Source organism: Symphodus melops, assembly GCF_947650265.1.
Source record: "Symphodus melops genome assembly, chromosome: 1".
Classification (NCBI taxonomy): Eukaryota; Metazoa; Chordata; class Actinopteri; order Labriformes; family Labridae; genus Symphodus; species Symphodus melops.
In genome coordinates, this window is record NC_136691.1 from 43080900 (window position 1) to 43097979 (window position 17080).

At 39.9% G+C, this 17080-nt stretch overlaps 1 protein-coding gene across 3 annotated transcripts; it reads left to right on the forward strand.

The window, feature by feature from the left end:
* The first annotated feature begins 1551 nt into the window (after positions 1–1551).
* Positions 1552–16649, forward strand: tsc1a (TSC complex subunit 1a). Of its 3 annotated transcripts, none has more exons than XM_079341256.1 (22): positions 1552–1636; positions 2765–2882; positions 4169–4272; positions 4371–4523; positions 5718–5862; positions 6076–6230; positions 7968–8041; positions 8188–8357; positions 8457–8515; positions 8955–9066; positions 9159–9247; positions 9337–9433; positions 9532–9830; positions 9966–10108; positions 10674–10744; positions 11045–11211; positions 11501–11683; positions 11874–11984; positions 12099–12221; positions 12522–12709; positions 13386–13520; positions 13615–16649. In XM_079341256.1, the coding sequence occupies exons 2-22, from the start codon at positions 2771–2773 to the stop codon at positions 14138–14140; spliced, it is 3216 nt and encodes a 1071-aa protein (XP_079197382.1). In that variant the 5' UTR covers positions 1552–1636; positions 2765–2770; the 3' UTR covers positions 14141–16649. The 3 variants fall into 3 exon arrangements, with proteins under 3 accessions (XP_079197382.1, XP_079197383.1, XP_079197384.1); XM_079341257.1 differs by lacking the exon at positions 1552–1636 and adding an exon at positions 1643–1744; XM_079341258.1 differs by lacking the exon at positions 1552–1636 and adding an exon at positions 1799–1883.
* The last annotated feature ends 431 nt before the right edge of the window (positions 16650–17080 follow it).

Genomic DNA, 17080 nt, shown 5'->3' on the forward strand with positions numbered 1-17080 from the left:
TTAAAGAAACAGTCCTTTTTCCCAAAGCCTTCTGTTAGCTTAGCTTACCTACTGTAACTCACATTTCACACTTTTTTTGGGCCTAATTACGCTAAAATTTGGTGTCCCCTTTTTCTATTTTTTTTTCATATAAAATTTATGGGGCTGGTAAAAAAAAATGTTAACAAAAATGTTACATTTTTTAAGGCTGCCGAAGACTTATGTCTATGTGGAAATGTTTTTTTTACATATACAGTTCATGAAATATCTCCAAGTGGTCAAAGATTTAATTCAGACTGAGTGAAGGAAAATATTAATAATTTGCTTTTATGTGATGTACTATTATTAGCATACATACAGTGATATCAATATAAACAGTTTATCCAAACTCCAAACAAAAGTAATAAAGGACAAGTGGCAGGTGATTCTTGTATGTAAAATGTAAATGTAGAAGATATTAGCATTTATTTAGACTGAACCATACTGCTAAATATGAGCTGCATGTCCCAACTCAGGACAGGGCTGCATCCTATAATAGTGCATTCCAAAACCAAATAATTCCCAGCTCTGTGTGGAAGGTTATACCATTTTGAGCACTCCCTCAATGTGGCCAATAATCCTAACAATAATAAAAATAATAATAATAATAATAATCCTCTCTAATAGCTATCAATAGATACTTCTTAAGAGTATACAAATTGGCATCAGTCCTGCTGTAAGTGGAGATATGGAAGCCTCCAAACATCAGAAACAAGTGTGAAACGATTCCACTTTGGAATAGACTTGTGAAGATGTCTGATTTAAGACTATTTGGATGATTTTATTTAAATTACATTTCAAAATAGGTTAGACTAGACTGTGATGTTCAGGAGCGAGGAAAAGGTTCCATATGTAGGCATACAGAGAAAAATGATCTGCTATGGTGTAAACCAAAGTACAAACTTTCTGTCTCATGAAGACAGTATGTAGAATAAGTGTGCACATTAACATTCATGATTTCAGTTGCTAAAATTAAGAAGGTGAGTAATATTCTATTTTACTGTCCCATGATAACACACAGAATATACTTCTTAGTGAAATAAACTCCAGTAATCTGTATTTGGTTGGAATATTATGAAAGCCTTAAGTGTCAGAAGCACACTTTACTATACAAACATCAGTGTTCTTGTTGTTAAGCAGATTTTGAATTTAAAGTGAGATTTGCTCAGCAGCAGTGTGAGAACATGCACAGCTGCTGCTTGACAACTGAGAGCAGACATTTACAGTATTTAATTATCATATTCTTTATTATCACAAATAATATATAAAACAAACAGGTCATAAAGTATAATAGGGACACATGAGGAGCTGGAATTTACTCACAGTCTCACAGAGATTAATAATAAAGAACATATTTGACTGAAATGTTCCCACATTTCATATACTGAAGTGTGAACATAAATAGACCTTGAAAGTTAAGGTCATTCAAACACATGTACAGATAATTTATCAGATTCACACAATCTGTTTTTTTCTTTTTCTCAGTCTTCCAGCAACTCGTCTTCTCTGAACGCGGCGTAACGTTGATTGACAGCTGCAGCGTGTCGGGTTACGGCAGTAGGCGGGACTTCACGTCATCCAATATGGCTGCGCCCTGTAAGGATCAACAGGTCTGAAGGTAATGGAGTTCTCTCGAATTAAATTCCACTTTTTAAGTTTATTGTTCTGTGTTTAGTGACCTGAGTATGTTTCTAAATGACCACCCGAGGTTACCCAAGAGCTGCAGGTGAGAAAATAACGTTGTCAGCTTCTCAGTTATCTAACGTGTTGAACTACAAAACACACAGTGGACTGACGTTCAGCTGTTAGCAGCCTGTGAGCTGTGAGCTGGTTTGTCAGGGAACAGAGCTGATGTTTTTATACAGGTAATTTAACAAGCCACCTGTGCTGTCTGTCACTCCGCATACATAAATGCAGGTAAACGTGACGTCACTTTAATTATGTTATATAATAGAGGTGAGACCGATGACGCAACACGGAGTCAGCAATGCAAATGTACACAGCACAGTACTTAAAGTCAGTTACAATACATGTTTTTGTTTGCATAGTGTACTGACATTATCAAATACAACTCAGAGACACAGGTCACAATAATCACAATGCCTTAAAGAGATAGCTTTTAGGTTTAGGACTTTTTAAAAAAAAATAAAGAGTTGTATGAACTTAAAACCTATGTAAGGACTTTAACTGGTTCATGAAACTTACTTCAATTCCTACAAATGCCATTAGTTGACTGACTTCAAAAGGCAAAAAAACATTAGGTGATAAGATGTTTTAATACCTGTTACTGCTAAGACAGTGAGATTTGAGAGTTGACCTGCTCCATTCTAGCAGCAGCACTATACCAAGCCTTATCAGAGCTACCATGGTATTTCTGGTAGCTTGATGCCAAGTGGTAGCTACTGGGTGCTGCAAATGTATCTACTGCAGCCACTGCATACATTTTTCACAACCTAGTCAAAACTAAAATAGGCAACCAGAGGAATAATAGAGAAATAAACATAATAAAACAAATCAATGAATTAATATCAAACTATTACAGTCTTGTAGCTTGTGCTAGCTGACTTTCCGCAGCACCTCTTGGAGGTCTCATTATCTGCTGATACTATCAACCGCCTCAAGGTACCAGAAATACTGTGGTAAGTCGTTTTTGCTACTAGCTGTTCGCTGGAAGCTGCTGTAGTATTGTACTAAGTAACTGTGTGTGTGTGTGTGTGTGTGTGTGTGTGTGTGTGTGTGTGTCTAGGTGTTCATGATGTCCAGGGAGCAGGTGAGTATCAGTGAGCTCCTGCTCTCTTTGGACAGTTCAGAGCTGCAAGAAGCGGAACAAGTCAGGGCAGCGGTTAACCAGCAGTTAAGCACAGGTGAGTCTACCTGTACTGTGACATAGACCCAGAAATCTGAAACCATGAACCTCAAACATCACATGATGTAATAATGATAATACATTTTATTTGCTGATCACTGGGTTAGAATATTATGTAAGGTTTGATTTATTTGTTTTAGACTTAAAACATACAAACCTGTGTTTATTTGACTGATTGATGCACCTACACCTCTGACCTCAGCAAACCCTGCCCCTCTGTTATCCCACGCCAAGAACATTGTTAATATTGTTAATATTGGCATTGTTAATATTTCAAAGCTTCTGTTTGTTACACATAGGAAAGTTGTGTTTACTGTCACATGGAAAGAAATAGATTTGTCCCTGTTTGTACATGTCTCCAAATGTGTGTCCACCAGTCTCTACCTGTCTGTTTCTGTCTCAACGTGTCTCTGTTTATTTCCAGCTGTCTCTGCTCAACACTCTTTCACTCAACCTGTCTCAACTTATCTCTTTATAGCTCAACCCAGTTCCTGCTGTATCTCGGCTAGTCTCTACAGGCCTCTACCTGCCCATACATGTCTCCAGCTGTCTCTATTTTCTCTTTCGACTACATGTCTCGACATGTCTCTACTCCTATATGAAGTCTATATGACTTGTACTTACTTACTTAGATTTACTCTATTTCCTTTACTATTTTTCTCATTAGGGTTAGTTTGTCTCATGTCTCAGCTCACACAATGCGTCTCTTTCTGTCTTCAATCTTTATTTGTGTCGTGTCTATGCATAACAAGTGTTGTGATCGAGACACTTTACAAAAAGCAGGTAAAAGACCTTACTTATGGCTATATTACAGTGAACTAGTTTAAACCGTCTTTGCGTGGCAAGGAAAAAACATTCCCTTTAACAGGCAGAAATCTTCAGCAGACCCGAAACAGCCGTCTGCTAAACTGTGCTGGACATGAAAATGGGATAAGGTGCAGAAAGAAGGACAGGATAGGATGGGGGGGGGGCAATCCTCACCAACAGTCCCAAGGAACCTAAGAGAGCTCCCAGAAAAATGTGCAAAGATAACCTTTATCTGTCTCTACATTTCTTGAGGTCTCTTCTTGTGTACAGGTCTTCATCTATTTCCACTTGTCTCTTAATGTCTCTTCTTGTCCATACATCTGTGCACTTATCAAATCCTTATTGCAGTTTAATGTTTGTATTTAATTATTAACAGTCTTTGACTGTTTGCAGCGAGGCAAATAGTCCCTTTAAGAACATCCTAGAAACACTCTCTCAGTCCAGAGCCTAAGTGTGACTCAGTGTGTCTCCTCTCAGACAGAGGAGGAGCTGTCCTCTCCTCCCTGGTAGAGTATTACTTGGACTCATCCTCCTCTCAGGCGGTGCTTCTGCTGTCTTCTATCAGAGAGCCTCATCACAAGGTCAGCTGACTCTCACACAATGACTGCCTGTTGTAATTAATTGATATAGACACACTCTGAGGATTTGTTGCTTTAATGTCTGTATACCCATCTGTCAGCACCTGCTGGAGAAGCTCAATGAATCTCTCAGCAGACCTGGAACCAGACTGGCTGGTCTGACTCTGCTGGGTCACCTGATCAGGAAGCAGCCTCCCTGGGTTCATCACATCAGCCGCTCGACGTTGCTGCCCTCCCTGCTGCGCTGCCTCAAGGTAATCCTAATAATACTCCTTCTGTTGTTCATACTAATTATCATGCTTATACTAAAACTAGTTAATAATTTTACCAATCAAGGATATTATCGTTAAATAAAATAAATGATAAAACTAAAATGAAAAAATGACATTTAACTTAAAATAAAATAAAAAGAAGGCTTCAAATAAAAAAACCCACAACTAACTGAAACTATGTTGTGTGAAATAACAGAAGTAACAGAAATGAAATAAAAATGTTTGTCTTTCGTCACACTGACGGACACTTCCCCCATGGTTTGTTTCTCAGCAATTTATATTTTGGGTGAGTTTATGAACTACAGGTGTCAACAAGTTCATAAAAAATATTTTAACAGAGGTTTTACCAGCCTATATCTTTTAGCTCTTCTGAATAACTTGCTTGATCTTTTTTTTTTTTTTTTAAACATGAAAACCGAAATATATTTTAATTAATCCGCAGACCTTAAATAGCCAACTTTAATTGACACCAGTGAGTTATGCATGCTGGTCTTGTAATACAAACAAGATATCTCCTTTATTTATTGCTATGGATAGTGACAAATGCATCCATTTTAGAGAACACTGTCATTTAAATTCTGCTCAAGAAAATCTCTTTTTGATTATCAGGAAGGATTATTGCCTTTAAAGCGGTAAGGTGGAGATATCTCTGCTGATCGAGCTAGCCTTAGTCGCAGGGTACTGTGCTGTTTCTTATCTCAAGAGAAACAATAAAGAGACAGTCACACCAGGCAGGGGAAGTCAGCACTACCTCCTGACTGGTAAATGTTTATAAAGTTAGCATCCACAATTTTTCAGGATGGCTGGAAGGCACCTTTAGCATTAAAGTATGACAATCATATCCATAGTCACCCAAGCATACATACCTTCACATAATTGTATTTTAGGTCTATAATTGTATTCAAATATGAAATTAAAAAAGTTCATGTAAAAGTATAAATAATTTGAAGATATTTTCTGAATAGAGAGAGAGAGCATGTGAATGGAGCCACAACTTAGATTTAAACCCGGGCTGCCTGCTTGGAGGATCACAGCCTTTGTGCATGGAGCCACTCATGTTAATACTATGCAGTAGATCTACTCACCGTACTGCCCAAGTCTTATTTAACAGAATAATAGAGCTGATAATACCTAATCCAGAGCTCACATTCTCAAATATGTTTCCTGTTTGCTTAGACCGACACTGATGTCGTGGTCCTGATCACCGGAGTCCTGGTCCTCATTACTCTATTACCCATGATCCCTCAGGCCGGGAAACAGCACATCTATGACTTCTTTGATGTTTTTGGCCGCCTTATCTCTTGGAGCTACAAAAACCCAGGTAACACACACACACACACACACACACACACAGACACACACACACACAGACACACACACACACACACACACACACACACACACACACACACACACACACACACACACACACACACACACACACACACACACACACACACACACACACACACTTCTTCCTAATGAGTCTGTTGGTCCTGTGGCGAGTCCTTGTTCTCATTGTTTTCTCCTACAGGCCATGTCCCTGTGGTCCACCTGGTCCATCTTCATGCAGGTGTTTACTCTCTGTTTCACCGGCTGTATGGGATGTTTCCCTGTAATTTCATCTCCTACCTGAGGCTGCACTACAGCATGAAGGAGAACCTGGACACCTTCCAGGAGGTCGTCAAGGTCAGTTATGACTGTCCAGTACAGACAGTTTAACCAAAATGAAAACCATTTAGATTTGAATCAAAGTTAAGGTTAAAGCTGAATCTCACAGCTAACTCAGCACCTTCATATCAGCATAAGGTTTCCTGTTTCAATTCCTTAAAGCATACTGGGAGCTGAGTAGCTGCACAGAAAAAAGAAGTGAGACATAGAATACTAATTAGAGAAGAAAAAAACATTTACAGGACTTGACTTATCTCTTTATGTGAAGGTTTGTTGTTTTTTCCTGTAAAATGTCTTCTCGTAAATGTTATGAACGAGTTGATGGTTAACAGAAATCGGCAATAGTGGACCAGTTCCACTAAGTCCAGTAACAGCTGATAAACTTGTTGTTGGTGTTGCTGGCAGAGAGTCAAAGCGACACACAGAAATAGCTGCTGTAAATAGCAGCTGCTGTGTTTCTCAGATAACATGAGCTGAGGCTAAAACACACATCAGCAGCATCCCATCCACCCGCAACGGTGAAAGTTACAAACGAAATAGACATTATTCAGACTTTGTTCTAGAGTTTGCGTATCTTCACACTTCTTGAAGTTTTCACTTTTTTATAAGACAGCAGCTATTTTGAAATGGTTAATTTGGATGAAAATAGATATAGAGCACACATATTTACTTCCTCCTGTTGTACAAAAATAAAGCCAAATTCTTTGTGAGCACGTGGCACGTTTGGAGCCAGAGTCTGTGCAGTACAGATAAGGTACTGGAAGTCACAGTGTTGACATCCTGCCCCGTTTTCTGACAAAAAAATAAATAAATACTCATTTAACTTACAAACAGAACAGCAAAGATGCCTGCTGTTGGTACACTCTGCAGTAGAACACGTTCTTGTGTCAGTCTAATGAATTGAAGTTATGGAAACTTCAATGACTCTTGAATAATGTTTGTTTGACATCTGTCATTGTTCCTCCTCTATTCTGAGTCTCATTTATCAAAAGAGTTGTCAATCATGACATTGTAAGCCTTTCAGTCATTGATCAATCATTATTTTTATAGCGCCAATTCATAACAAGTGTTACTCTGAGATGCTTTACAAAATAGCAGAACCTATGAACCCATAATATGCAGGCAGGATATCTCCTTTGTGTTCCTCGTGTTCCGGTTGTCCTCATTTCCTTGCCGCTGAGGATGGAGGCCGGAGCAGGCCGTGCGTGAAAATGCTGTATAGTATTAAAGACAGAACTTAAACTAAACTTGTAAGAAAAAAGCTCACTTGAACATGAGTCAGCATGATCATTAGTAACTATGATGACAGAAACCATGTTAGAGAAGAATTCCTTTTGATGGTTGTTTTAATTTGACCAGGGTCCCATCAGTTCTCATGGAATAGATAGAGCTTATGACCAATACTCCAACCAGTCAGTAGAGGGAGCTCCAAATGTTTAGCGTCCCCTTTTTGGGGAGCTGTATATTCATCCATCCTTTTTTATGTAGTCTGGTAATAAATGAGATGATTGACATAAACTGTCTGTCTGTCTGTCTGTCTGTCTGTCTGTCTGTCTGTCTGTCTGTCTGTCTGTCTGTCTGTCTGTCTGTCTGTCTGTCTGTCTGTCTGTCTGTCTGTCTCTCTGTCTGTCTGTCTGTCTGTCTCTCTCTCTCTGTCTCTCTGTCTCTCTGTCTGTCTGTCTGTCTCTCTGTCTCTCTGTCTGTCTCTCTGTCTCTCTCTCTGTCTCTCTGTCTGTCTCTCTGTCTGTCTCTCAGCCAATGTTGGAACATGTCCGGGTTCACCCAGAGCTGGTTACAGGGACTCAGGACTATGAACTGGACCCATCAAGGTAAGCTATTAGTTGACTGAAGCTGCTCATTTGCCAAGGAAGAAGTTCTGTTGCAGTTCTATCTTGATAAAATCCTGATTGTGATCCTGCCATTAAAAAAAGTCCGGATGTTTTGTGTTATAAACGTAACTTTTCATCCGTCTCAGGTGGAGGTGTTATGAAGTTCACGATATTCTGATCGAGTGCTCCCGAGTGTCTCTGGATCCTCTGGAGTCTTCCTGTGAGGATGACGTTTACTCGTCCCTGAGAGACCCTCCCCCCTTCTCCTCCCCCCTCCCTCCTCTCAATCTCACCCCAGAGATTCTCAGTAGCTCCGGTAAATTACACACAAACCCCAAGTTATTGGTTAATGTGTTGCTTTACAGCACCAGAAAGCAGGTTTAATTAAAGTAATTCATCATGTTCTGGTTAACAGGACGTTCAGGCATTCTTCCAACTTCAGGTCCAATGATTCTCAACAGCTCCTACATAGAGGTAATGTCAGTCCTTTTCTTCCTCAGTTACTACTCTAACTTCATCCTTACTTCATTGCTTCTTGTCTTTTTAACTTTTCTTTCCTCAGTTTCTCATCACATCTTTAATTGATTTTTCAATTCCTCCCATTTGCTTCCATCATTTCTCCCTTAATTTCTTCCCTTCGCCTTTGTTTGTAGATGGTCTGGGTGGACTGTGGAACCGCAAATTGCCCTCTGTATAAACACAATAATGTCGAAGTCCAAATCATCCCATTCATTCTAATCATTCCTAAATGTTCACCTTTTCCTTTCTTTTATTTGTGTCTCTACTTATCTTTTACCTGTTTATTAGTTTACCCTTCCTCCGTCCTTGTGTCGGTCCCTTTCTTGATTTGTTCCCTCCCTTCTTTTCTTTTCGACCCACTTACTTCCTCTGCTGACATTTTATGTCTGCACAGGCTGATGATGTCACATGGAGTCCAGCCCCACAGTGTGGTTTGTCGACGCCCCCTCCTGAACCTGCTGCTACAGGCTCCACCACCCCACTGAACAGGACGCCTTCCCTCTCAGGTGAAATACAATGAGAAGCTGGTAAATGTCTTTTCTGTCATAAATATACCCAAATTAATATTTTGCTTGTCCCCCTTGCCTATATGTCCTAGGTGTGAAATGTGCCTTATCAGCCACCATCCCATTTACTCCACAGACTGAAGAGAAATACGATGGGGGTCTGACTCCTGGCAACATTCAGGTGAGATCAGAACTGCAGGTAGACATTAAGCTCTTCCTGTTGTGCTGGACGGCATTTATTGTGAAGGCTTCTCCCTCTATTGCTCACAGCTGAAGCAGGCAACAGAACTAGAGAGGTCATCCGTTCAACCAATCACAGAGAAGGACGGAAGTGGACTGAGTGATGTCATCAACAACAACAGTGAAGGTTAACAGCTTGACAATATTCTTGCAAAAAAAAACTTCATTTGTACACAATTTGAGAATTTTTCAAATTAAATTTGGTTGCCTTTTTTCCGTCTCCAGAGGACAGATCAGAGTCGCATCAGCCTCCCCCCTCCTCCTCCTTCTCCTCCTCCATATCCTCTCAGACCGTCCTCACCTCCACTCCTGTCTGTGATGAGGCCTCTTCTAGTTCAGCTCCCCCGACCTCTCCCTGCTCTGTCTCCATTTGTTTCAGCCCTCCTCCCCCTTACAAAGAGAAGGGAGCCTCTGACATGTTTGGCTCCACCTATATGAGCCTAGGCCCTTCACTTCCGTATGAAGCCCTATTCGAACAGGCCCTTCCACTAGCTGCCATGCTGTTAATTGGGAAGAAGAACCAGGTTTGTTTTTCACCACTTAAAGTTAAATCATAATAAAATAAATATATAATAAATTCTATTAAAATAATGAATCACAGTTGACTATTGCAAAACAGCGTTGCCATTTTACTGGTATATTTTTGATTCCTTCTCTAGGAGGTCCTGGAGAAACTAGCTGGAGAGCAGGAGAAAAGAGAGGGGGAGGAAAAGGAGGAGGAGCCAACCTCTGTCTCCCCTTTGGAAGTTTTGGACCAGCTGATTGTCCACGGACACGAAGCACATGAACACCTCAGCAGGAGGTGAGACTTCAATACAGGAGCTAAACAGCAGTCGATCCAAAGTGGAGGCTTATTTTGTTGCAACTATGCCACCTTTGGGTGAACTGTTGAGCTAAAAGCAGTTTTCCTCCATTTGATTGGCTCAAGAGATTAATCAATCAATTCAAAACCAGTGTTTTTTAATCACATCTGTAGTATTTTAGCTTGAACAGATTGCTTCAAATTTCTTTTTCTTTTTTTTAAATAACAATAGGTAAACCAATAACATGAGCACACAGCTCTCCAGCTGAATCTTATTTGGGACATTTTTAGCACAAAAGGCTGAAATTGATGGCTAAGGTTTGCGATGAATTTGCGAGTTAGTTTTTTTGATTGTTAAACAAAAACAATCACAATTACTGACAACTCTTCATCCTCCTACAGCAATTGCTCAAATATCAAGTCAAGAGACTGTAAAGAAGCAGACGTAGCCTCCAGATTTGAAACGTGAATCAGTTAGCAGACAGCAGTGACACAATCTAAGGTTACCATTTTACAATCTGTGTATGTGTGTGTGTGTGCGTGTGTGTGTGGATTAATTTTTTAGGTTGTCAGCTGTGAATAAAGCGGTGGATCGGAGTCATTTTGGAGGTAAACAGCAGAGCATGAAAACTAAAGGTACCAGAAACTAACACTTTACTCATCCCAATTAATAACTCCATTAAACAAAAACTGGGTGCTGATGATTTTGGGGATTCAGGTGTCTTTGTATTTAGTTTATACAGTAGCTCCATTTTGACCTTGAGTGTTGCCTGGACAGATTTGTCTATTAAACCAGCATGTACATGTATGAAAGTGAGCCTTCCTTAACAGTTTGTTCTGAAATAACTAGACTGAACTGACCTGCTCGTACGTCTATCATCATTTTATTCCAAATATCCCCACAAGTGTAACAGGATGTATGTGTGCATGTGTTAGGCCCCGCCCAGCTGGAGGAGCTTCAGTCTCTGAGGAGTCAGCTGTTGCTGGTTCACAGTCAGCTGGAGTACGAACGCTTCAAACGTCAGCAGCACGCCATGAGAAACCGCCGTCTGCTGCGGAGAGTGATAAACTCTACTGCACTGGAGGAGCAAAGCCATGCTATGGTAAAACACGTAAAAAGTACTAACATGTAACCTTGCATGTGTATACACCAATCGGCAACCTCCGGGCTTGAAAAATAAAGCCAGTGGGTAGTGCAAAATCCTGTAGTTTGTTGAGTGTTCACTTGTGGCTGCCTCCAGGAACACTGAAAGTCACATAGACACGACAAAAAAGCAATTTTTCCAGTATATCGTTTTACGTTTTTTTGCGATTTTAGGTTTCAAGTCAACAACAATAATGTAGAGGCTCCTTTGTGTTTATCGTTGTCTCTGTGTGGATTGTGTGTCGCAGAAGGGCCAACTGAGCGTGCAGGATGAGGAGATTCAATCTCTGAAGTCAAGTCTGGAGGAAGAACAGAGACGATACTTAAATCTGCAGCAGGACACTCTCACACAAACCAACCAGCTGCACACACACATCCAACAACTGCTGCTGCAGCAACAAGAGGGTCAAAGGGACAACCAGAGACTGCAGGTAATAATGAACACATTATACAGATATGAAATGTTCGAATGCACACTTTATGCACACCAGTACCCAGCACCAGAAGATGTATGGAATAAGTTCACTCTGGCACCCTCTCACATTATGACATATTTGTACAGACTATTTGGTTTTACATTGGCTGTTTTTAAACTACCTGTTATATAATTTGCTGATTCAGAGCGAGCTTCAGGAGTGTCAGAGCAGGTTGAGAGATGTGGAAGCTGAGCTACAAAAAGCAAATAACAAGGCTTACAATGCAGAACACCAGCTGACCCAGCTGTCACACAAGGTAAGACAAACACTTGTTGGCCAGCAGCAGTGTAGTGTAATTACAAATACATGTTGATGATATCAAAGTATATATAATATTGACTGTTTGTTGCTTTGCTTTCTGTGTCCCCAGCTGTGCAGCAGTGAGCAGCTGCAGCAGCAGATCTTCTTATTAAACCAGCAACTTGTCATGCTCAGGGAAACAAACAGAGTTTTGACTCAACAGATGGAGGGAGGAGAGACCCAGAACTGGACTGTAAGGACACAAGAATTTTTTTTTCATGTTGTGTTTGGTTGTCTTTAATTTTGTGTTTGTGATTGTGTTTGGCTACTTCCTTGGCCAGGTGTCTCTTGTAAAAGATAATATTAATCTCAATGGAATATCCTTGTAAAATATAGGTAAACAAATAAATAAACATACTAACACTACAAACACATGCATAGTAATTTTAGAACATTTTCATGTTACGCAATCATACTGACGTTGAGTTCTTATAGCTGTGTCATGTTGTAAGCTTGAATCCGCTTTTTGTGTTGTCTATGTGTCTGTTGGCAGGAGGTGTCTATGCTGCAGTGCAGTGTGGGTAAGGAGTACCAGCGTCTAAAGGACAGTGATGTCCAACACAGACAGAAGTTGGAAGCAGCCAATCACAGGATAGTAGAGCTGGAGAGTCAGCTGGCCAAAAAAGACCAGCTGATCCTGGATCAAAAGAAACTTCTGGATGAGACAAAGGCCCAGAGCAGGTCAGAGATGGGTAGTTTGTTTTATTTTGGCTGCTGTTCACGTCAGATTTTCTATTGGAATACATCACCTACACATGTAAGGGACACGATAAGCTAAGAAATATGATGTACCACTTTGGGTCCACAGGGTGTGCCAAAATGACCGCATCTGGAAGCTCCTCACAGGAGCTTTAGTTGAATTGTGATCCATTTGTTGTGATGCTCCTTAGGGGCATCACTGAATCTCAAATCAAACACAATTTATGTATGAATTTCGGTGTTTGCATTACTGATTGCATCACTGATCAAGAGATGACAAAAGCCAAACAGTACTGGGGCATCAGTAAGCTATTGGATGTTCCTAAAGGGACTGACTGAACTCAGATTACAGCTCTTGACAAGTCTTTGTTGTTAAAGTTTTTTTCATTTTTTTTTCATGCCAAAAATTCAGATTTTTTTGTTTTGTTTTGGGTTTTTTTAACATCTTCAAATGGTCTTGAGAAACCTGGATGATATGATAAGACACCTACAATACCCCAATATATACACCAAACAATGTAAATTAAGTACTTCCAGGGAAATTCCAATTAAATCTAGCATTCCAATTGATCCTGTTTTAGATGATCCATAATTACTACGCTGTATGACATTCACACTGAACACACTTGACTGGCTGTTGCTTGTATTTATGTATTAGAGCGGAACTGTTAGCCTGCCAGAGTCGATGTATCGCTCTAAGGAGAGTCACCCAGACGCTGCAGACTGAGATGCTTCACCTATACAGCCAGTTGCACCTGGACACACACAGCCAGCCTCAGGATGTCTGCAGCAGGTAAGCCAGCCCGTGTTAGGTCACAATGATCTTAGCCAATCAATAGGAAATACAGCTCATGTTTTTTATCCGATATCATCTTTTTCACCTTCAGGCTGAATGGCGGCAGTGTCGCCTTACCAGCTCCTCAGGGCAGTCACAAGCTCTTCCCCTCATCTTCATCTGTGGGAATATTAAATGGTGGTGTAGGGGCCCTTTCCACCTCCCCCCTGCACCTACCATCCTGCTCCTCTTCTCCCACCTCTCTTTCCCCTATAGAATCCCCTCTCGCTGTCGGCTCCTTTCTGGAGCAGCGTGCACGGCAGCTGTTTAGACCGACCAATCAAAGCCAGGAAGAGGAAGAGCAAGAGCTAGGTGAGGAAGACCAGCAGGAGGATGATGAGGAGGAAGCAGAGGAGGTTGTGGATGCCCACCCAGAGAGCCCTCCTTTGGTTGGTGAAGCAGAGGAGGCCAACCTCCTTGCAGGTAGTCCTCAGACACAGCCCCTAAGCCAGGTTTCAGCTCACAGCCTCCCTGCCTCTGGGCCTCCAGCACCCCTTGCAGACCTGACACTTGCTGTTCGACAGCGGAGACACGAACTGAGTATCATGGACTATGATGAGACATTGCCAGAGTACTGACAGAGGGATGGAGATATGGATGAAAAGGGAGGGATAGAATGAGTAAGATGAATGTGGAGATTGAGTGAGAAAGATGAGCTGCTCCATGTATTAGCTAGGCTATAGCTAACTGGCTAGCTGGTTACCAGTCTACAATTGCTATTTAATGTTTTTCATCACTTAATCCGGACCTTTAGTCGCCATGAAAAAGTAGAAGCTTACTTCCAATAATGGTTGTTATCCAGACACATGCATGCTTTATTTAAGAGATTGAACAGCAGCTTTACTAATACATAACAAGTACATAATTTCTTTCGCTCTTTTACTTTAATCTCCACATTGAAAACTTTGACGCTAACATTGCGTGCTAAGTTAGTTTAACCCGTCTGAAGAGACAAAAAATTTCTTTCAGACCAATTACAGCTAACATAACGCAGTAACAGGTTAATGCTAACATTAACAAAGCCTGTCACACTCAACAACAGTTTCCATTACATTCAGTTACTCACATTCAGAACTTATAGATATGAGTTAATGTCGATACACTACAAAGTCAGTTTAACAAATAAAAAACAATTCATATTTACTGTATTGATTGTAAGCTTGCAAAAAAAACGTATCTCTAGGTCGATATGATGATGATTGAGATAGTTATGCTGGAATTAAAGCTTGATTTGATTGTTATTTCACTGAATAACCCACATCCACAACTTTGCTGCTAATGAGCTAGTGTTGGTTCCATTGGCATTTAACTTTCAAAGAATGTTATCATATTCACGTTCGCTAGTTTGACAAGGGAATGGGCTAAAATGTTTGTTAATTTAAGCAGTGCCAATGTGAACTACTTAGTGGCCTTTTTGTCAAACATGTTTCAAAGAAAGAACTAGTTTTTTGGGGGGTTTTTTTTGTTTTTTGTTTTCAGGTCAAATTTGAATTAGATTTGAATGTGATTCAAAAGATCACGTTAAAATAATTTAAAAAAAAGTACAAATAAAAGTCTACTTAAAAGTATCCAAATTCAACAACAACCAAAATTATAGTTTGTTACATTTCTTATTACACCAATGAGCCTCAGTTAGTACTCTAAACGTGCCTTTGCTTTGATAATCAGTGTCAAAATCAGCTTTAGATTTCATGAAACTCGATGTCAGGCTGTTGACAACAAAAATAGAACCTGTTTAAATTACTGCATTTTTAGTAACATGTTTTGATGATCTGTGAGCTACAGTCTGCACAGGAAATAAGGTATCAACTGTGACTGAAGGTCACATCTGTTCAATAGTTGATAGTTCAGATAGACGCAATTAGAAAAACTGATTTTTCATTTTTGATGAATTAGCAAAGAAACTAACTTCCGCTTTGTTGATCATGCAAACATTTGTTTCACCAAAACTTTCTTACTGTTGCCAAATTCTTTTGTCTTCTGCAGCTAGCCATGAAGCTAAACACATCACACACATCACATGGTGTTAGGGCAGCATCACAACACTAAATAGGGTCTTAGTTTTACGGTGAGACACCTCAGGAATGGAATCAGTCTATGAGTCACCCTATTGTTTTGAATATTGTATTTGTATTGTCCACAAGGGGTAGCTGCACATGCTGAGCAACAACATCTGACATAATGTCTTATGAAGTAGTTTAGTCTAGGAGACACAGAGCAACATGAAAATGTCTGTCATTTGGTGTGGGGTACCACTGAGTTCTACTGCTTATCTTTTATATTTTGAATTAACAGATAAAATTGCCAATTATTTCATAAATAGAAAATCTGATCGCTATAGACTGTCAGCAATTTTTGGAGCAATTTCAGCATGAACCCATGACACTCTCTGACTTAGAGCTTAAAAGATAACAGTTTTGGTATATTTTTAACAGACGTGAAAGATTGATGACTGATTCTCCTGATAATGTAGACCAGAAGTATGCAGTCTGCGATGACCCACCAAGAGCATCAAGAAGCCTTATTATTTTATAATTGATGTAGTGTGCCTGTGAACAGACACCAAATGTTCTTTGATTTTTTAGGAAAATATCGCCTGAGGTAGACATCTTAGGATCAAAGATTCAGAAGATAAAATGCAAGACATTTTCAACTAGGGTCTTTTCACATCTATGCATTTACTTTATTGAATTGCGCCATGCAAAAAGTGACCTTGCTTTTGATGTGAATAACTCTAAAATCCAAAATTCTAAAACCATACTTTTAAAGCCAAAACAACAATTCAGTCCAGGAGGTAAACTAGAGTTTTTAGTGACGACACATAGACCAAAGACCTCCTCCTGGGTTCTATAGGACTGAATCAAATTGAATAAATGAATGAATCTCTGTCTCTGATGATCTATGGGTGATTTGTTTTCTTTCTTCCTGTTGATCTGCTCAACATGGCAACTTCCCTTATTAGAGTTGCTCTGTATTTCAGGAAATAGCTGGATCACTGCTTGTTGCCGGTAGCGGTGTATCACAAGCCTGAAGAGATGAATGTTAAACTGTGAACACTAGAAATAAAATAAAAAACTTCTCTGGAAACTTGTAATTTGTGTTATTATTTCTAAGTAATAAATTGACTCTAAATCCCTCTTTGGCCAATCATGTTTAGAAAGTGTCTGCCTGCGCTGCACAAGGCACAGAGATACGGTTTTGTTTTTTGATAACCACAGAGAAGAATGGTTGAAAATCATTAATGCTCCTTTAATCTAAAGTGGAATGGGGTAGACTAATATAGTGGAGTGCTATGAATTTATTCATTGGAAGTGCCTACGATTACTCGATTTCAGCTTGCATGGAAACATTAACCTTGTTTTGAAGCCACGGACTGGTCAAGTGTGTTTATTCACTGCAGTCAACTCAGATAGTGGTTTAGCAAACTGCCACTATCTGATTGAGTCAATGACTAAACGTATGAATGAAACCAAAAGAATGTATTTAAGTTCATAAAATAAGTTTGAAAATAAGTAGAC

Excerpts from the sequence above, each read along its gene's own strand:
- tsc1a (XM_079341256.1), top strand. The coding sequence starts at position 2,771 with ATGATGTCCAGGGAGCAGGTGAGTATCAGTGAGCTCCTGCTCTCTTTG. Across the intron at positions 5,863-6,075 it reads TTGGAGCTACAAAAACCCAG|GCCATGTCCCTGTGGTCCAC; the intron begins GTAACACACACA and ends TTTCTCCTACAG. Across the intron at positions 11,985-12,098 it reads TGACCCAGCTGTCACACAAG|CTGTGCAGCAGTGAGCAGCT; the intron begins GTAAGACAAACA and ends CTGTGTCCCCAG.